The 21891-nt window shown below is 41.7% G+C and overlaps 1 protein-coding gene across 28 annotated transcripts in view; it reads left to right on the top strand.

Moving 5' to 3' along the window:
• The window catches only part of PTPRD (protein tyrosine phosphatase receptor type D), a 1158377-nt gene that overhangs the window by 1062587 nt on the left and 73899 nt on the right, over window positions 1-21891 (top strand). For 17 of the 28 annotated variants that reach the window (XM_081893652.1, XM_081893642.1, XM_081893658.1 and 14 more), the window contains 2 exons: window positions 3476-3595; window positions 5691-5788. In XM_081893652.1, coding sequence (XP_081749778.1) covers window positions 3476-3595; window positions 5691-5788 — 218 coding nt within the window. The remainder of the gene's footprint in view (window positions 1-3475; window positions 3596-5690; window positions 5789-21891) is intronic. The other 11 variants (XM_081893640.1, XM_081893637.1, XM_081893639.1 and 8 more) reach the window with 1 other exon arrangement.

The following is a 21891-nucleotide window of genomic DNA, read 5'->3' as shown; positions in this document are numbered from 1 at the left end:
GCCCCCTAGGCAGGTTCTCCCACAAGGATGCCCAGCAGAGATTCCCCTCCAGGGGATCTCTCCAGGAAGGAGTGGGTGGCAAAGGCAAGCTTGAAGCACCAGGCATGGTTCCCCTGCAGAAACAGGCACAAACTGTTGGGATGCTTCCAAGGGAACGGGGGCAATTTGCAAGCCCCCAGCTGGCTCCAGCCCACCGGCCGACTGCCAGGCAAACTCCAGTCCTTGGATCAGCATGTAACTGCGACTCGAGCTTCAGAAGCTGAGCACGCAAGCCAGCAGAGAATAAAACTCTTTGCAACAGAAGGGCAGATAGACACTGTGTAAAGTATATTTACAAGCATAAGGACAAAGGAAAAAACATGTCTTCTCCCTTTCGTGCCCAAGAGCAAGCAGCAGAAGCAAAAGCTATACACAAACGGAAGTTCCCAGCAAGCTGTGCTGGAGTGTAAACAGACATGTGACATACAACAATCTACACATCTGTTCTTAAGGTGGAACGGAATATTGTAACACAAACCACTGGCACCCCTCTACACCCTGCATGCACCCACACAACAGTCTCCCCTCCCTCCCTCCCTGCCTGCCTTCCCACACCCCACTCAGAGCCTGCCTTACCAGAGTGGCTCCCTCCGCTTCTCCCTCACCCAGTGGGGAAATGTGTAGCCCCACAACAAGCGGGAAGGGGAAGGGAAGGGAGAGTATGTAGTCATTTCTGAAGCTCGCCCTGTGATGTGCTCAGCTTTCCCTCTCTCTGTTCTTGTCACCCAGGTTTAGTTCCTACTCCCCGAATATCCAGCAAATGCATCCATTCGTAGTTATATTTATTAATTTATTTCCCCCCTAGAAAATAAGGTGCCAGCATGTACTGGCAGAAAAGGAAAAGAAAAAAGAACTGTGCTTGTCAGGCATTCTAAGCAAGGAATACAGTGGTACCTCAGTTGTTGAACGTAATCCGTTCAGGAAGACCGTTCTACTTCTGAAATGTTCGACAACCAAGGCGCAATGGGCAGTCACCAAATTCCATTGAGAAAATGGAGAAATGTGCCTCGGAAGCCGTTTGACTTCTGGGGCGCGTTCGAAAACGGAAGCATTCACTTCTGGGTTTTCGGCGCTTTGGTCTGAATCATTCGGCTTCCGAGACGCTTGGAAACCGAGGGTCCACTGTATTTTCTTCCTGAGCACATGTGAAACTGTGCATTGGCAACATTGAATGCACAAAAAACCTCATGCCATTTCAACTGCAAACCTTTCGCTAGTTGCTCTGTTAAAGTGAAACGTCTCCCTTGAGCAGAAATTAGATTATTTTTAAAATAATAATAATAAAAAAGCCTTAAAGGAAAATACACACATCCCCAGTTAGAAATAAGTTTTCCGCAAGAGTCTGATTCCTGTTCAGTTTTACTGAGCTATAACACTATAACAAATATAGCACTCCATATCAGTGGTTGTCTTAGTCTGCCTTTCAAAGTGTGAATGTAAAGGCATGTGTTCCTAAATCACAGAAGACCATGGCAGGGAGCTGTAGCAGATCAGAGCTTTCCCATGTGTGTGTTTACTTTAAAGTGTTTACCAGGGGATGTTGGTGTACACTCAGCGAACACATCTGTAGTATAAAGTGTGAATCAGACTTTAGGATGTGTTTGCTTTCTTAGTTAAGTATCAGTGGGAGGTGAGCAAATGTGAATATTTAGCTCTCAGCACTGAGGTGCAGTAGATCTTTCAGGCATCTCTCTGGGCTGAATTTTGCCAGCTTTCACTGCTGTGTCTTTGTGCTGCTGTGTGTAGCATTGTTCCTTTATATTCATTGTAAAATTGGCATGCTGTCAAGGGGAAAAAGAAGGCATGATTTACTTCTTTGTAGGGTTTGAATATCACTGTAAAAAATTAAATTATTATTTATTTGACCTCTAGGCCTCCTTCCAAATATAAATGTATTTTCAACGTGGCATTTACAACATTTTGAAACACAACGTCAAAATTATAATTTAAATAGTAAAACTTGAAAGAGCAGCAGAACGGTTTCCTTTCCAGCCAGCCATCCCATCCTAAAATTTAAAATTCTAATTAACAACCATGGAAGCAACCTACAGGAACAAAGACAATGACTTACCCTCCTGTTTAAAATCAGACTAACATTAAAAAAACAGCTTCAGGGCCCTCTTAAAATGAATCTAATCAGGTTTCAGGAGAGTAAGTTTCCTAGATAGGACCCACCACTGAGAAGGCCCAGTTTCTCCTGCCTTCAGTCCTGACTTCCCTTACAGAAGATCATAAGCATAGGGCCTGTCTAACAGATCTTAATGCTGAGGTTGGTCCATATGGGTATAGGTAGTATTTGAAGTAACTTGGTTCCAAACAGTTTAGGGTTCAAAGATCAAAACCAGTGCTACTTTGCTCAGAAGCAAATAGCTGTCAGTGTGTTGCTTTACTAGCATGTGGCAAATCTTCCCATCTGTTTTGTCTACTTACAGGTTAATACAAGATACTTCTATGACATATATAATTATGTAAATGTGTCCATTAAATAATCTTCTTTGTACTTTGCACAGTATTTTGAGTTAACATGGTCTCTTGATGTATGGACAGAGTGGAATTCAACTAAATTTTACTAAATTCAATCCTAAATTCAAAGTGTACTCTGAGTAAAACATAGTTGAATACCACCCACAGTCCATGACTGTCAGTTGAAAACCCATCTATATGCCAATGACTGTCTTTGGCATTTATGTGTACCCATAACTTGTTGACCCCCCCCCCGCCCCTCCCAGAAACCCCTCCTATAAACTGAACAAATATCATCTGTGAGTAGCAATGTGGGAGAATATCACCTGACAGCAGTAAAAAAAAACTTTAAAAAAAAAACTTGTACGGTGATAATTATTTCCTTTTACGAGATTACTATGAAACATTATTGAAATGCAGTTAGTTTGCATTAGCCATAAAATTAAGAAAGCTACACTCTAGTAATAACCAGATGGTTAATTCTGGAAGTTGTTGGGTTTTATATCCCTTCTGTTTAAAAAAAAAGAGAGAGAGAAAGATTTTATGCCACCTTTTGATGAGCCTCAAATGTTTAACTGCAGAAGATGCTGATAAATATAAATGGCAGATCATAGTGGTATCTGTTGGGGTGAGTTCTTCTTTCAGCATAGATGCATCAATATAAACAGCTAAATCCACCTGAAAAAAGGGCTTGATAAGTTGAGAGGTCTTGATGTTAAAAATCTGATTTAAATAACACTTCCATGCCATATGGAAAGCTATTTCTCCTGTAGGCTGACCCTCAGATTCAGAGCTATATGTTCATATGTTAGAGTTGCCTTGTATTTCTACTTATTCCTGCCAGTACTAAATGTCCACAGATAGATTGTGCATGTGAAATGATCCGTTTGTCTTTGTGTAAACTGATTGAATATGATGGTCTTCTACTGCTACTAATTTCTTTCCCGTTTCCAACTGGCTTTACTTTTTACAGCTTTGAGCAGTAATTCAGTCCCCTACGCTTCCCTGATTGGCTCTGTGTCCTCTCTCTCTAGCCAAACTACCACTCAGTCCTTATATGATAATAACTCTCTCCCACGATTCGCTCGAAAAGGTCTAAACATCTTTGTCTCTATTATTTTCTCTGTTCAATCACTGTTTTAGATGTTCCATCATTCAACTTCCATTTCTGAACAAGCCTAGCATTTTCTTGTGCCTTTCCCCATTATTATTTTTTCCCCTCTCCCTTTTCATCTGGGTGCTCGATCTGGATCAAATAAATTTGACGGCTACTTTAAAAGAAAACCAGCTTAATTGTTGCACATGATGAAAATGGGAGATAGCAAATCACATTCATATAAAGAAAAATATTAGAGTTTTATCTTCCAAAAAGTAGTTTCCTCAATTTATGGGGTCTTCTTCTGATTTACTTGACCTTAAAAGTATAAGCATGCAGACCACACATTGCAAAGAACTACTGTGTATGCAATTGCTTGGGCTATACAATTATTCAGTACTATTCTCTATGCCACAAAACAAGATTTGAATGTTACGCTGCTGGTCCTTCCCATGGACTTTATTAAGCTAAGTAAAAAATGTAGCAAAAAAATCATTTTATGAATGATGTGTACTGTTATTTTCTGCTCATGTCATGTAAAGCTGTGCTGCAGTGATTGCAAGCTAGCTTTCTTAAAGCACACCCTTCAAACGAGTGCCGGAAAACCCTGAAAACATGGCTTCCAGTTTGAGCTCCTCGCTTCAGTTACCATGGTTTTGTTCTATAATTTCAACACATCATGGGGTTTGCTAGTGTAACAATTTCTAGCCGACTATGTGTCTCCCTGCAACAAGCTTTTTATTATCATTATTCTTGGCATGATTAAAATTAACATAAATAATAACTAAACACATTGTGGGTGGGTGGAAAACCATCCATATTAATGAACCGAAAAGAAATAGCCACTGAGAGTGTGGACTTGCTAAAATTTTCAGCTGGCGGATCATCCTAGTTGACCCCACATTTCCTCTCTCCTCTATCTTTCCCTCCCTCTGTCTTTCCCTTCCACTGGTCCTATCCTTCCCTCTGTCTCTTTCCCATCCCTTCCCTAAACCTTGTCTGCATTCACTATTTTTCCATTGGTAGACAAAGATGTTTACACCTGAAGTAGATTGTAGGTAATTTCTGGGGGTTGATAAAGGGACTTGGGGTTGAGATCTTTTCTCAGATGTACTAGGGTAAGCCAGATGTTTGCGTTCGGCTGAACTGATTCCCCACAACCCCTGCCTCTACAATCTGCTACTAGTGAAAACATTTTTGAAGCTCAAAATGTCTGATGTCTAATCTTGTCTTTATTGACTGTTGTCTGTAAGCAGCAGTGCATGGTACTCTGGCAATCCATAATTGCATGTGAATGTCCTAAACTTTATAAAATATTTTTCAAAAATAAATAAATCATTAGATTTTCCCCTGTCTTATTTAGTCATGCGATTAAAACCATCATTTTCTATTGAGATTAAAACCATCATTTTCTAAGCATCAAACTATCCATTTATTTATTTTGGTATAAATAAATTCCCACTCCATCCCTTTCTTTCCTTTTTTTTTTACTTTTGCAAATATTTTTTGCAGGATCATGTGTCTCTGGTTACCCTGGTAACCCACATTCTTCAAGTTAGTTTCCCTCATAAATCACTTTATTTTCTGTCAGTACTATTCTTTCCGTTTAGGCTTCTTTGAATGGCTTTTCCCTCCCCCCAGTCCACCTTTTGTTCACCTAAGTCCAACACAGTTTCCATTTCATTCAGCGCAGGGAAAGGGGTTTGATATGACATTAAGAGTCATTACTCAAAGCAGAAGTCAGCTTCAGGTCTAACTGTCTCATTTCCCCCCACCTAGCTAACCTCATTAAGTCTTGGCATAATAACTTTTTTTCTTTTCTTTTAACACTAGGAATGTTAGCTTTGGGAATATGCTTGGTGGTTTTTGTTTTAAATTTTTAGTAATTTGGCTTCAAAGCTCATCTCTCCAGAGCATGTCTTGCTTTGAGTGACTAAACTACCTGCCTGCTTCTGTCACCTTACAACATCCTTACTTATTACACATTGATAGCCATTCTGAACTGCTGTATTTTCTAAGTCTGGGTTGCAAACCCTCTGTTTTATTGTGTGTGTTTTTTACATGCCTTTATCATTTCTTTTTTCCTGAACAGGTATGGCTAGCCATCCACCAATACCTATTTCAGAACTTGCGGATCACATCGAAAGGCTGAAGGCTAATGACAACCTCAAGTTTTCCCAAGAATATGAGGTAATGCTCCAGTTCCCTAGAGGCAGGAATCACTTATCATCTGGATTATTGTTGACACGTTAATAAACCAGCTTCACTGTATGTTGTCCCTGATAGTTATATTCCTAAACTCAGATATTGAAAAGTAACCTCATTGGAACATTTCCAAGCAAAAAAGGCTGCAGTCCTAAACAGGCTTACTGGTTTTCTTTCTTTCTTTCTTTTCTTTCTCTTTCATTCTTTCTTTCTTTCTCTTTCTTTCTTTCTTTCTTTCTTTCTTTCTTTCTTTCTTTCTTTCATATACCACCCTATACCCCCAGGTCTCAGAGGGGTTACAACATAAAACCACAACACAAATGGCACTACCAAGTATGTTTAAGACTGTACCTTTCCTCATTTGTGTGGAATTTGGAAAATTCTAGATTTTTGATGCTTTTTAAAACAGTCTCATAAGGAAATTCACTTCCTATGGGAAAGTATTCTGCTTTAATATTTAAAGTGATTAAATGTATGCATGTTTCATTTGGTTAGGAAAGGAAGATTTGCCAAGATTCCTATAGAAAGATCTACTTACCTATCTGTGCATTTCTTTCTGGCAATGGTAAGGGAGATGGGAATAGTCAGCGGCAAAACGGGAGAAGGAGTAGTATCATAGGAAGTGAGGGGATGAAGGGAAAAGAAACAAGATTCTCAGGTGACAAAGATATCCCAGTGTCTATTAATGCTTCACCAGGGTATGCACTTGGAGTAATTATTGCACACCTAAAAAAACATGTGCAAGACATTTAAACACTGTTACGTTTTGAATTGATAACCACCTTGTTCTACCACTGGGAAGAAATATGAGACAGAATTATGAAGAAACAAATCAAATACATAAAAAGACAGGCAATGCGAGATTATCTAATTTTTGTCCTCTGTACCCAGTGCATTGACTTTGATTTTGTGAATGAAATAGTAAATTCAGTAATTGAATACATCAAAAAAAATCTGTGCCATTAAAAATTTGAGGCAGAAATATTGAAAAGAAAGTGATCACTTCTACATTTAATGATTTATGAAGCTTAAGTTTTGTGTCCAATTAATTAATGGTTTATGGAACTAACTAACTGAGATCTGTGCTTGTTTTATTACCTTATGTCAGAACAGTTTTAGAAGACGTGTTGGTCCACTGAGTAAATTTTTCATAGATTAAGGATTTTGTTCAATGTTATTATAGGTTATAACAGCATCAAGCCATTATTACCTCTCCCATCAATAATTCATGAATTGTGGGTTTTAATAGTATCATAACAGGAACCAGTTATGAAATACCCTTTTAATAGTCCATGGATTACAACCCCCAAGATGTGCATTGGCACACAGATATGGCTCTCATGTCAATAATTTGTGAATGAATGGACTTGTACAAAATCCATTAAACGGCATAAACTAGTAGGGCTTCTTTCAAAGGACAATATGGTTTAACATGTAAATTTATTTTATTTTATTTTTTAAAAAGGTACCCCAAATGTGCAAGTAAAACAAAACCATATTATTTATGGGTATAGTGATCCACGAATTAAGGACTTCTCGAGAAATCACTGGCATTGGACTCCATTTGTATTCAGTCATATATACGACTTCAACATTTCTCAGAACTCTTGGGCATAGTGGAACTTAATGACTATGAAGAAGCCAATTTCCTAAATCATCTCTGACTTCCTTCCTTCCTCCCCTCTCATCAACCTTCTCTAGTCTTTCTGGTCACCATATCATATATCATATTGTAGGCATACTTAGTCGTTCAAACAACAGTAGTTACTCCGAAAGTTACTTCAGTCAGGAAAATACTTCATTTCTATACAGTGGTACCTCGGGTTAAGTACTTAATTCGTTCCGGAGGTCCATTCTTAACCTGAAGCACCACTTTAGCTAATGGGGCTTCCTGCTGCTGCCGCGCAGCTGGAGCACGTTTTCTGTTCGCATCCTGAAGCAAAGTTCTTAACCCAAGGTACTATTTCTGGGTTAGCAGAGTCTGTAACCTGAAGCATATGTAACCTGAAGCATATGTAACCCGAGGTACCACTGTATTATCTACATAGCCATCTCAGGTTACCCACCACTGAGATGGCTGCTTGGCAGTGTGGATGATGTATTTGTATGCCAGTAACTTTCAGGTTGGGGACGTGGATGGCGCTGTGCATTAAACCACAGAGCCTAGGGCTTGCCGATCGGAAGGTCGGTGGTTCGATTCCCCGCAACAGGGTGAGCTCCCGTTGTTCAGTCCCTGCTCCTGCCAACCTAGCAGTTCGAAAGCACATCAAAGTGCAAGTAGATAAATAGATACTGCTCCGGTGGGAAGGTAAACGGCATTTCCGTGCGCTGCTCTGGTTCGCCAGAAGTGGCTTAGTCATGCTGGCCACATGACCCGGAAGCTGTACGCCGGCTCCCTCGGCCAATAAAGTGAGATGAGCGCCGCAACTCCAGAGTCGGCCATGACTGGACCTAATGGTCAGGGGGTCCCTTTACCTTTACCTTTTAACTTTCGGGTTAGATTACTATAGGAAACTCTTTGTTTGGCTACCTTTGAAGACTGCTCAGAAACTTCAGACTCATTTCAAAGTACAGCCCTGAATGTCTTGGGATCAGAAAATCTTGAGAATTACTTTCCCTGCCCGCATCAATATTAGTCTATCTAAGCACTGAATTTACAACTCCTGAGGCCCTTCTCCAGGTACCACCATCATCCTTTGTACAGTGGTTCTTTCAAGAGATAAGGCATTTTCATTTGGGTTGCTCACAATTTGAAATATCCTCTGTTACATTTGATGCAGCTCGTTTTAGATTATCTGATAGGTGCTATTTTTCCTATTTGTAATTTTACTGCCTTTTTGTGTCACTAAGCACTTTCATTATTTTACAGTGCGGCAATGAATAAATAAGTACAGTCAAACCTAGGTTGTTGAATGTAATCCGTTCCGGCAGTGGCGTAGCGTGGGTTGTCAGCACCCGGGGCAAGGCAAGTAATTTGTGCCCCCTAACCCGTGGATTTGCACCCCCTAACCCATGGATTTGCGCCCCCTAACCATAACCCCCAGATGTTGCGCCCGGTGCAGCCGGCCCCCCTGCACCCCCCACGCTACGCCACTGCGTTCCGGTAGCCCATTCAGCTTCTGAAATGTTCGACAACCGAGGCACGGCTTCCGATGGGTTACAGGAGCTTCCTGCACTCAAGCCTAAGCCGTGTCGGATGTTCGGCTTCCAAAAAACGTTCGAAAACCGGAGCATTTCCGGATTTTCAGCGTTCGGGAGCCAAAAAGTTCCAAAACAGAGGCATTCGGGATTCAAGGTTTGACTGTACATCTAGAGTAAAATACTTCTGTTTGAGAGCATACCTGTGAAAAGCACCAGTAAGGGAAAAATGGGGTATGTGTGGCGATTGACACACATAGGATGGAAAGCCTTGTACAGTTGGCTCCCCTGACTATTTAATAATGTGCTGCAATTGATTTAAAATTATCTGAACTCACAAAAGTAGTATAAAGTACAGGTAGTTTTACGGTTTAAGCTCCCTCTTTTTAAGCTTGCACATCATGCGTAAGGGTTAGAGACAAATGACTGTGAGATTAAGTGTTCCCGATGACACTGACATTTCTAATATAACATAGTATAGAGACCTTTAGGTGAATTAATACTATCACATTTTATTTGACAGTAAAGAGTGGATTGCTTATTTGTGGGGCGAACAGAATTTGCTAGTACCTTTAATAAATGTTACTTTAAAAAGTCAGTTTCGTATGACCTTTATACAAATAGAAGTTGCTGGAGACTATAAATATCCAGTATATATAAGTATCTTGGGCAGGAGAGTTTTAAATTGCATTTCAACATTTGCTGTTATAGGACAGAACTGCATATCATTTAAAGATGCAGTGTTGTAGAAGGCCTTAAGCCTGATCTGAAAAATAATCTCATTACTGTCAAAGAGAAAAATACAATCTCTAACATTCACTAAAATGTGTTGACTTGAAGGGCATTTTAAGGTTCAGAGTCATACTTAACGCAAGTCAGGAGTGATTTTCTGTCAATTGCAGGTAATTATGCAGTATTCACAGTAAAAGATCATGCTGTATAAACTCTGCACACAAGTATTTCCTCTGTCATTTACAAGCATTCTTCCCCCCTAGAGTCAGTTGCAGAAACTTCACAATTGTCCTTCTGCACAGTAGTTCCTAAAAATGTCATTATCACTTGGTTTCTACCTATATCCAGATGGCATCAACAAAATTGTTGAGATCAAGCAGTAGAGTCCAAAGAATATCATAATGGTAAAGGGACCCCTGACCATTAGGTCCAGTCGTGACCAACTCTGGGGTTGTGGCGCTCATCTCGCTTTATTGGCCGAGGGAGCCGGCGTACAGCTTCTGGGTCATGTGGCCAGCATGACTAAGCCGCTTCTGGCGACCCAGAGCAGCGCACGGAAATGCCGTTTACCTTCCTGCCAGAGTGGTACCTATTTATCTACTTGCACTTTGAGGTGCTTTTGAAGTGCTAGGTTGGCAGGAGGAGGGACCGAGCAACGGGAGCTCACCCTGTCGCGGGGTTTCAAACTGCCGACCTTCTGATCGGCAAGTCCTAGACTCTGTGGTTTAACCCACAGCGCCACCCGCGTCCCAAAGAATATCATATAAGGGCATAATTGGTGGTGGGCACAGTTGCAACATCTGGCCAGCACAGAAAGACATGTTTTAATTTCTCCTTGCAAATGACACTTGTGCCATAACACAATCTTGTATGCGGTGCCCCTTGGATGTATGATACGCGCTGCATGGTTCTTAAGATGCAGTCCACTATCTTATCTGATTAGTAGGTTGATTCATAACTAGAGCACCTTTCTACAAATAAATAAAGAGTAGTATATAATTTAAAACAAAAGCTCTAAGAAAACAAGAAAAGTTGCACATAAAATGATGTTGTTTCCTCATTCTGAAATTGAAATTGAGCAGCAACTTGTGAATAGTATGCTCCTGGCTTCTGGTATAGAATGGTTGGGTATCTTCTACATTCCTTCCTTCCTCAATGCCTGTTCCTTTATTTCATTTAATTTCCTGGCTTGCCACTGAGTTGTAGCACAGGAGGAATTCCCCGTTAGTTCTGTCTGAGACACTCCTCTTTCTAAAGCTGTATACACATTACTGCTTTTTCTGCATCCCATGTACTCCTACTGCTGTTTTCTTGAAACCATGCAACTTATCAAGAGAGACTGTTAATTATTTTTTTTGGGGGGGGGAATTTCAGAGAAACAGAAACCCAACAAGTAATGGGTGTCAGGTGAAGACATCCCTACCACCTCTCCAATGTATACTGGGGACACGGGTGGTGCTGTGGTCTAAACCACTGAGGCGCTCGGGCTTGCCAATCGGAAGGTCGGTGGTTCAAATCGTATGTTCTCAACAGATCTAGGAGATGGCACTGGCACGTAAAGGTAAAGGGACCCCTGACCATTAGGTCCAGTTCGTGACCGACTCTGGGGTTGCGGCGCTTTATTGGCCGAGGGAGCCGGCATACGGCTTCCGGGTCATGTGGCCAGCATGACTAAGCCACTTCTGGCGAACCAGAGCACTGCATGGAAACGCCGGAGTGGTACCTATTTATCTACTTGCACTTTGACGTGCTTTTGAACCTCTAGGTTGGCAGAAGCAGGGACCGAGCAACGGGAGCTCACCCCGTCACGGGGATTCAAACCGCCAACCTTCTCATCGGCAAGCCCTAGGCTCTGTGGTTTAACCCACAGTGCCACCCACGTCCCAACTGGCACATAGGGACAGTGTTTATTTGATTGATTGTTTCTCTGAAAGGCTGTAGACCAAAGACTTAGATACAAATCATGGTTGCTTGGTCTGAATACTTTTCAGAGCAGGGATATGGATAGGAGATTGAGGGGCCCAATCTTGCTACTTTCCAACCAAAGTCTTTCAAGCAACTTGAACTTAAGCAGTCCATTTATTTTCTAATGTGATCGAACAGAGCGAATTTTTCATCTACTCTGTGTGTTCTAAATTATTTTCACTGGGCATTTTGGAACAATGCAAATACACAAGTTTGATAGCTGTTAAACAGTAGGGTTTGTTCATTTTAAAATACGCTCTTTAGAATATACACAGAATTATAAGTACAGTCGTACCTTGGCTCCCGAATGCCTTGGGAGTCGACGTCCCAGCTCCCGAACAATCGAAAACTGGAAGTGAGTGTTCTGGTTTTTGAATGTTCTTCTGGAAGCCGAATGTCCTATGGGGATTCCGCAGCTTCTGGTTGGCTGCAGGAGCTTCCTGCAGCCAATCAAAAGACATGCTTTGGTTTCTGAACATTTCGGAAGTTGAACGGACTTTCAGAACAGATTCCATTCGACTTCCGAGGTACGACTGTAATATACTGATAGGAAATGTGCCCATACATACAGTCAGTGTGCTAAATTTAAACCAAATCATATTTTCTCAATGACTGGTGACATACAAAGTCCAATTAAATCAAATACCAGCTTCGTTCCTAATTGCTGCTTGAGCATTTTCTCCCTAGCCCTTTAGTTTCATGATTTTAATTATTAGTTGTTTGACAGCTAACAGCCTTTGTGCTTTAAAATATCTGACCTGGGCAGAAAATATTGTGAAAGTGTAGGCTTTTGTTTTCAGGTTGAGCACCTGCTGTGTAGCGCAACATTAAAAACAAATACTAATAATAGCATTTCTGTGTCAGTTCAAGTCAGTGTCACTTTGCTTGCATGACAGGCTATGCAAATGTGGCCATACTGTAGTAAAAGGGCAGGTCCCTTGGGGGTCTTCATCGACTGTCCTGTTCCCTGTGTTTAAGTCTTGTTTCGGTGTAAAATGGCTCTGTGTATATATACAGATGTGCTGACAGCTGAGAGGCTAGTTCATGCACTCACCAGATCTTCAGAACGCGGATGACTGGAGATGCACATAAAGCGAGGTGTGATTTGTGTGCGTGGCCTCCTTGTGCAGGAGGTGTAATTCGTGAAATTATGTTCCCTTTCAAAGCCTTGCATATGCCCATTTCCCCCACGGTGAAAATAACAGGCTGAGTGTACAAACTGGCCCAGAGAGGCAGCAGCACAAGGAAGAAGGTGTGCGTTAACTTAGCTTGCGCAATGGACTGTACATCATTTTAATGGTTCCTCTTATCAACGCTATACATTAAAGGCAGCCCTTTCCATTAACATTTAATATTGGCGAAGGTGAAGTCACGTTCTGCCTCTTTACCCAACCAACACTGGTCGATGTGCTGGATTTTGCCGGTGAATCATCAGATTTGTGATGGGAGGCATTAATAATTTACTAAAGTGAATTGTATCTTGAGGTCTCATTTTTAAGTACTAACACCTCCCCGCTCAAAAAAAAAAAAAAAAGCTTTTTACTCTAAGGTAATGGCTTAGGTCACACATCATAGCTTAGCATGAACACGACTCAGTATGAACTGTGAGCAAGCAGGTCATTTTCCTGCTGCGCTGCCCCATGCTAAGCCACAGTTTGGCTTAATGTGAAACCTCTGGCTTGCAGCTCATGTTTTGTCTAGGAGGGCAGAATCATGAGCCCAGGCTACAGACTCTGATTCTTAAATTTTTAATTCTCGTTTTTTACACTGCTCGGTTTTGTTTGTCAAGTGCGGCAATGCTCTTAACTTGTTTTCATCCAGTTTTCTTTTTTAATATTGAATGTTAGTTCGGCTTTATTGCAAGCTGCTTAGAGCTGTTTATTAAGTGGTGCAGAAATTTTATAAATAAGAAATAAGATCTGCTTTTTACTTTCTCCTCGTTCGGGTTTCTAAAGCGGAAGGAAAAGGCATTTCCGCTGGCAACTTGGCCGTGATGATGTATTAGTGTTCAGGTATTTAGCATTCATGTTTTGCTAAAGCAATATGTAAATCTCATTCAATCGGCAAGTTTCCTGAATAACAAAATAGCATCTTATTATAGATTCATCTGAAATATGAAACTCTCAAAGCAAAACCTGACATTGGTAAAAGAGAGTCAAATTTTTCATTTTCAGGGGTAGTTAATAATTCTCTAGTTCCACATCATCCATTTGCTTTGACATCTACCAGGGTGCTAACTTTATTGTTCTTTCCACAGTGCAATTGCTATACGCTGTGCTTGCTTACTTCAGAGAGACTTATTACTGAGCTGCTATTTCACCAATGCTATGGGCTTCAGCCTTTGTTTGAAAACTATGGTGTTGACTAAGGGTTGTATATTTGATTGCTCGCCTTTGTAGAATACTTTCGGGATGGGGGAAAAGAAACCCAAGCCCAGCGAGCCAGTGTGGTGTAGTGGTTAAGAGCGGTAGTCTCATAATCTGGGGAACCGGGTTCGTGTCTCCGCTCCTCCACATGCAGCTTCTGGGTGACCTTGGGCCAGTCACACTTCTCTGAAGTCTCTCAGCCCCACACACCTCACAGAGTGTTTGTTGTGGGGGAGGAAGGGAAAGGAGAATGTTAGCTGCTTTGAGACTCCTTCGGGTAGTGATAAAGCGGGATATGAAATCCAAACTCTTCTTCTTTATCTTCATCATCACTGATATTTTAGTTTCTCCCTGTGTCAGGGAACTGACATCGGAGCCAGAAGTGGAGGCAGGGCTCCCAAGCGATGCCGGAGAAGGGCCAAGCAGGGAGAGAGGGGACTCAGCAGCTGGGGAAGGAAATCAGTGTAACACCAGGGATAAAGGGGGGCGGATGGGGGAATCGGAGAGAGGGCTCCAGGACTCTTCACTGGAGACCAGCGGGGAGAGCACAGGTCCTCCGCTACCCACACCCACCCTGCACAGAAGACTTCCGCGCAGGGAAAGTAGGTGGAGACTTGGCGTCAAATAACTTCTTTGCTGGAAGAAGTTCAAGAAATGCCCACTGACGGATCCTGCTAGTGACTGAACAGCCACGAAGTGAAGTGGTGTCCAGCCAGGAAAGGTTTAACCAGGCTACCTAGCCAGGAGTGGCGGCAACGTACGCACGAGCAACCTCATATAACCATTACACCCTGTGTGGTATATTTTACTTACTGTTTTTTTCTGTGATGGGGACCCATCTAGTCACACGGTCCTAAATCATATGATTTTGCTAAAAGTTTAGATATATGAATATCCGGTAACTTTAAAAACATAATAGTTTAAAGTAATATTATTTGTGCCCCCAACTTCAGCCAAAATGGAAAAGCTGCTTTTTCTCTCCTGCCTTCTTTATAGCCCTCTTGCATTAACAGGGTTACTGTAGAACCCTGCAGCTGTTTGAAATATTTGTAAGCTTTGGGATTTATTTTTTTAGCAAGCTTGGATCATTCCATGCTGCACCTACTCCTCAATACTTACACGTCTGAAAACATGACCATCTTTTTGTTTGAACTTTAACAATTAATTGGCTAAAGATCCAATTTGGGGGAGAGGGGAATGAAGTTGTCACAAAAGAAGAAATGAAGACAAACCCTCAGTTGTCTTGTAGAGCTTCATCGTCCCTGCCCCATGTCCAATTTTTGGCTTTGAAAATAAAACTTTCATTTAATTGAAAGTGTCTAATATATGGGGGGGACGTGGAAATGAATGGGAAAGTGAAACTACCAAACTTCCTGTTATCCCCAGGAAGTTTTCAAAAGCGGTTCAGGTTGCGTGTTTTTGGGTTACGGACAGGCCGAAACCCGGAAGTACCGGAACGGGTTACTTCTGGGTTTTGGTGCTCGTGCATGCACAGAAGTGCTAAATCGTGCTTTGCACATGTGCAGAAGCTCCAAATCACAACTCGCACATGTGCAGACGTGGCGCTGCAGGTTGCGGACGCTGCGGGTTGCGAACATGCCTCCCACACGGATCACGTTCACAATCCGAGAGTGCAGTGTATAGATATATTTCTGTCTTAGTTTTGTCATATGTAGATATATATATATATATATATATATATATATATATATATATACACACACACACACAATTTCCATTTTTTATTTTGTGCTACCACTTTCAGATCATTGGAGAAGCCCTGTAAATTCCTGTGCACTGTGTACAAACAAAACAAAGAAGTGAAGGAGTCAGTTGGATCCCTGGAGTAAATTATTAGCTTAGGGTCTTTGGGCAGTGTCCAACAAAGTACTATCTCTAGGAGAAGGAATTTTGGTTGCACAACAGAATCTCCACTCACTCTCCGTCTGTTCCAGGGGTTGACCCAACTTCCAGAGTTGGGGAGATTTGGAGAGAATGTGGGGCAGAAAGAGTGGAAGTTCTATGGTGCAAGTAGAAATTCCTGTGCCTAGAAGAAGCACTTTCTTTGATACCACTCTTTATTCTGCTCCAAGTTGAGATCAGCTTTACACAGAATTTTTCACACTCATAGAGCAGACTTATTTCACTGATTTTTGTCATGTACTGTTCTTTTGAAAAACAAAGCCCAGTTAGATTCTTGGGATACATAGAACCCTTTCCTTGTTTACTGTAAGCTCTATATTTCACCTGGGAAGAGTTTTTGGTTCCTCCCCAACCATCCTCTATTTGATAATGACAAAATAGATTTTCTTTGAAAATTATTAAAGGGGAAAGAAACTATCAGTGATTTTTTTTTTCTTCAAGCAATTGGAGCACAAGTTTCACAGCACTGGTTTCTTGGGAAACTAAAGTTTCCTTTATCCTAAGACTTGCTGCTTTGCAAAAGTGTTCCTTTTACTTCCTATTTGGAGAATAGTTACGCATTTTTCCTCTTTCCCTATATTATGTAGTATGACTTATTTGTCACAGCCAGCTGGACTTCCTTCTTGAATGTGCAGTTTTAAGGCCTGTGGGCATCTTCCTGGGTTAGTATGGTGATTCTAGGCAGCTGGGATAAACTCAGTCAGTAGAGCATGAGCCTCATGGATTCGAGTCTCACATTGGGCAAAAGATTCCTGCATTGCAGCGGGTTGGACTAGATGACCCTCTGGGCCCTTCCAATTCTACAATTCTATGATTCTATGAACAAGGGATCCTATTTTAATGCACAAGCTTGACGAGAGTCTTCCGAGGTGAACTATTACATGACAATTCATTGGCTCCATTGCCTACTGAGCCATTTGTCTAGTGAATGGAAAGTCACGGGTAAATCGTGTCCTCCCTAAAAGAGGGCACATGTTGCAGTGAGACCTGGAGACCGACCTCCTGGTTGTGGGTGGGTCTATTGGACAGCCACAACACCCAATTGGTAGGTCCCTCGTTGCTGGGTATAATCTGGCCAATGGGGTGCAGTCTAAATGGATCGAGGGACCTATATAAACCCATGCGATATCTTTATTTATTGTCATTGTCCCATGCAGGACAATGAAATTGAAAAACTACATAAAACTACACAAAAACTACATAAAACTACATAAAAACTACATAAAACATTCAAAAACCCCTAAAAACTCTGAAACCCCATTTTAAAATACACTATACTATAGAGACGCCTTAGGCTGCGTTTAGAACCAGAATTGCATTTGCGTAGAAACTGTTTCTCAGGCGGCTAGTCCTGGCCTTTATAACCCTATACCTTCTTCCAGAAGGCAGAAGCTGAAAGAGATCATTTCCAGGGTGCGTACTATCCTGCGCTATCTCTGCCGCTTTCTTATGGCACCTGGCAGCATAGATTTGATGCACATGTCCCAGAGCTTCCTCTTTTGGCTCGTGCGTCAGAACACCCACCCACCTCTCCCTAATTTTAGGGCATTTTGCGATTGACCTTGCAATGCTATCGTGTGTCATTTGTCATTGGGACAGGGGCACGGCAGGAATTTTCCCCACTTGGCTGATTGGCTGTGGCCATTTGTGTTTCACCTGCCATGTAGCAATTCGTCACAACTTGTAAGGTTGCGGATAGGCACTGGTTCATGTGATAGGGATGGGACAATGGTCTCGCCATCCTTATGTGAAGGGTATTCCATTAAAGGAATCCAAGGACTCAACTTGGTTTGGTCAACCCCCAAAAGGGGGTTGTGCCCGTGCCTGAGTCCAGGGGAGCATCTGGGGAGTGAACAGAATCTGTTCCCAGGCTTTTCACCTGCCTCAGGTGTTCACCCTTGGCTGACCTATGATAGAGCTCTGGGTCAGCGCTACCTGCAACGGTGGAGGGAGCTAGTCAAACCAGAGCCTATGCAACCACTCACTTTTCTGTAATCAATAAAGCTGTGGCCTAAATTCTGCCAAAAACCAAAACTAAAATTTGAGTCTAATGTGTCTTTATTTAAGGGGCAGGTCTCTGGGTCTGAACATGCAAATAGCAGCCAGCCTAAATCCAGACCTCTTTCCTACAGAGTCTCACATTTTGGGTGGAAATATGCAAAACCATAGTCAGGGGAGCATGCATACACTACAGCTGCATTGCACATAACCTTTTAAACAAAAGTTTCATCATGTTATACAGTACATGCATTTATTGTGAAGAAATCCATTTCATCTTTTAATGGCAGCTTTGTTCAAGACAAACTGTCAGAATGAATCTACTAGGGATCCGTTTTAAGTGTCATCCATTAAACCATTAGAGCACTCATTAAAACTGTTAGCACAGACTTGTTATTCATGAGTTATTGGTCTTTCACACTTCTACAATGTTTCTGCCAATATCACTCTATTCTCTGTTCCAGCCTGGCTATTCAGACCTAGGAAATATAGATTAGATTTCTCTCTCCAGACAGGTCTTTGATGAAGTATGCTGAGGTTGAGAGTACCAAGCTAAGATTAGACTGTTTCCATAGATTTCACAGAAATATTATTATTTATTGATTTTATATACCACCCTATACCCGGAGGTCTCAGGGTGGTTCACAGAACAAAATAGTGGCAACTGGATTCAAATATATAATTAAATATAGATCCAAGCATTGTCTGCTACATATTGTGGCGGGGATATGATGTGAATTACCTAATTTTGAAGACAAATATTACCCAGTATGTAGTGGATATGATTTGGAACAATTTAAGAGTTCTTCCAACGTGGACACTTTAAAAATTTGATCAGGAGGATATGCCCACAGATCTGAAATCTTTAATTTGGTTCTTGATGATAGCTGAAAAGATAGTAAGGGCAACATGGTGGATATGCCAGCAAGCTTTGAACTGGCAGAAATGAATAAATTGACCAAACTGATTTACAGGAGAAAAGGCAGATTGTGGAAAGATTGAAAAATTCCATCAATTATTGGAATGCAAAGTGTGGAAATGCAAGGCTGGAAAGTAATCTGTTTTTTGTAATGATGGAAACATGGATTCATTGCATCACAATAAAAAAGAGAAGGAAGGAAGGAAGGAAGGAAGGAAGGAAGGAAGGAAGGAAGGAAGGAAGGAAGGAAGGAAGGCCTGCTTTCTTTATGAAATCTTTTTTATTGGTTTTACAAATACAAGGTATAAATAAACACAAACTAGTAAAAACATAACTATAAAAAGAGATTCTCCGAATCTTGCGACTTCCCCCCATCCCCTCCATGGGGTCTCATTTTAAACATCTACAACTGCATATTCATCCGTACTCCAATTTTTATATCAAACCATATTGTCCATAATATTTTTTACACTACATGTGGGTCAAAACCCTGCTCTTGTTATCATCTGCGTACAGTGGTCCCCTAAGTAACTTTTAAATTCCCCCCATTCTTTTATAAAGCTTTTATCCTCTTGGTTATATAATAATAATAATAATAATAATAATAATAATAATAATAATAATAATAATAATAATAATAATAATTATTATTATTTATTATTTGTACCACACCCATCTGGCTGGGTTTCCCCAGCCACTCTGGACAGCTTCCACAAAGACCAGAAATACACTAATATGTCATACATTAAAAACTTCCCTGAACAGGGCTGCCTTAAGATGTCTTCTGAATGTCAGGTAGTTGTTTATCTCTTTGACATCTGATGGGAGGGTGTTCCACAGGGCGGGCGCCACCACCGAAAATGCCCTCTGTCTGCTTCCCTGTAGCTTTGCTTCTTGCAATGACGGAACCGCCAGAAGGCCCTCGGCGCTGGACCTCAGCGTCCGGGCAGAATGATGGCGGTGGAGACGCTCCTTCAGGTATACTGGGCTGAGGCACTTTAGGGCTTTAAAGGTCAACACCAACACTTTGAATTGTGCTCGGAAACGTACTGGGAGCCAATGTAGGTCTGGTTCCTGAGTTTTCCAGTCAGCTTTGCCATCTCGGCATAGTCCATCAACTTTGCCATTCTTCTCTGGTAAGGACTTTGTCTTCTTTCCAATTCTGAGCTAATAACATCTGGGCGGCTGTTGTTCCATACACAGAGAGTCTTTTCTGCTCCTTTGCTATGTTGGTACCTGTAATTCCTAGTAAAAAAAAAGGCTTCTGCTTTCTGTACTCAGACTGAGCTGTCTCATTTGATCATGGCCAATGGACACAGCCAACTCGTTGATCCTCCATTCCCGTGCACCCCCTTGCATTCAAATTACTAATGAATCTTATTTGTTATAACTGGTAAGATTAATTGCAGCATCATAACTCTAGTGTGCTTGCAGCAGCTCTGATACACACCTTTGGGAGCGACACATGAACAGGTGCCCTTCTGTTCTTTGCAGCACTGGGGACACCTTTTTGCCCACACATGTGGAGCTTTTTCTGGCTTTAATAAGAATGAGGAAGCCCTCGAGAGAATGCTCTGTGTGCACAATGGAACCCCAGGGAGCTTTAAATTGCTTCAATTACAGCTTATCTTTTTGGTGGTGTGCCAAGAGGCAACTGCTGTTATTAAGGTACAGCTGTACCTTACCTTTAATCTGCAGTGAATATCTGCTAGGTGTTAAATGCAGCCTATCTCCAGCATAATATGGGTCAGAAGGGACCTAGCCTGCAGTATCTTGTAAGAAACAAAAAGATGGTACGCCCGTGTGTAGGAAGGGCGTTTTATGAAAGATTTCTGACTTGAGATGCTTGTGTTTGTATAACTGTGGCTGTGCTAATTAAAAAGTGTGGGCTGGAAAACCAGCCCTAGAAAACTGAATACTTCATTTGTTTCTGGAGAACATGGAGAATCAGGAAAGAATAAACGGAGGAATTGCTGTACTCCCCGGTTTGAAGGAAGCCGGTCCTCAGGTGTGGAAGCAGTACATAAAAACTACAAGCAGCTGAAAATGACGCTCTATGCGCAGTATGAAAAACAAAACTTTGTTGTTGATTTTGGTAAATCACTGAAGCTTCAGATAATATGAAGGGCTGCCATTTTCTGTACTTTCTTCCACACTGGGAGAGCCAGTGTGGTGTAGTGGTTAAGAGCAGTGGACTCGTAATCTGGTGAACCAGGTTCGCTTCCCCGCTCCTCCACATGCAGCTACTGGGTAACCTTGGGCTAGTCACACTTCTCTGAAGTCTCTCAGCCTCACTCACCTCACAGAGTGTTTGTTGTGGGGGAGGAAGGGAAAAGAGAATGTTAGCCACTTTGATACCCCTTAGGGTAGTGATAAAGCGGGATATCAAATCCAAACTCTTTTTCTTCTTCGCTTATTTCTAGCTAAAAATAAGATTTTAAGCTTTTGCTTCATAACATTGGCCTCACATAACTGAGTCAGATGAGTAAAACTTACATCCTAGTAAGAGTGTTTCGGGATGTTGCTTAAGAAGTTTTCACAATACTCGCCAATGTTTAAAATCATTTCCTCAGCAACATGTGAATAAGTCCCCCTCTATGTCCAAATAATATCCCGACTGATTATTTTTTTAGGAGGTGGGGAACTGTAGAGTACCCTCAGAAGGGCTTTTTGTCCCTTTCTAATGTTTGATTAAATAGCTATTTCACTATATGCAGACATTGGGGTGGGGTGGAAGCATCACTGTGTGAAAATAGTGGCAAAATGGGCTACCCAAACTCCCCCATCTCCTTGCAGTCCACAACCAATCTCAGTTTCCTGCTTCTGCTGCTGCTGGCAGAGAAGATGGGGAAAGCCACCCTGTGCTGTGACATATTTCCTTTAGTTCATGGTGTGAAGCAAAGGTTGCAAAGACTTTCCCCTCTCCATTCATTCTCTCCTCCGGGAAGTGGAGGCAGGATCTTGGGATTGGAGCGGTTAGTAACAGATTGAGGAGTGTGCGAGTTTGGAACAATTGGTGAGAAGATGGGGCAGAGGCAGTTTGGGGC

Source organism: Podarcis melisellensis (genome assembly GCF_964234715.1).
Source record: "Podarcis melisellensis genome assembly, chromosome: 17".
Lineage (NCBI taxonomy): Eukaryota > Metazoa > Chordata > Lepidosauria > Squamata > Lacertidae > Podarcis > Podarcis melisellensis.
Note: the sequence above shows the minus strand (reverse complement) of the source record. Positions and strands in the feature narration are given on the sequence as shown.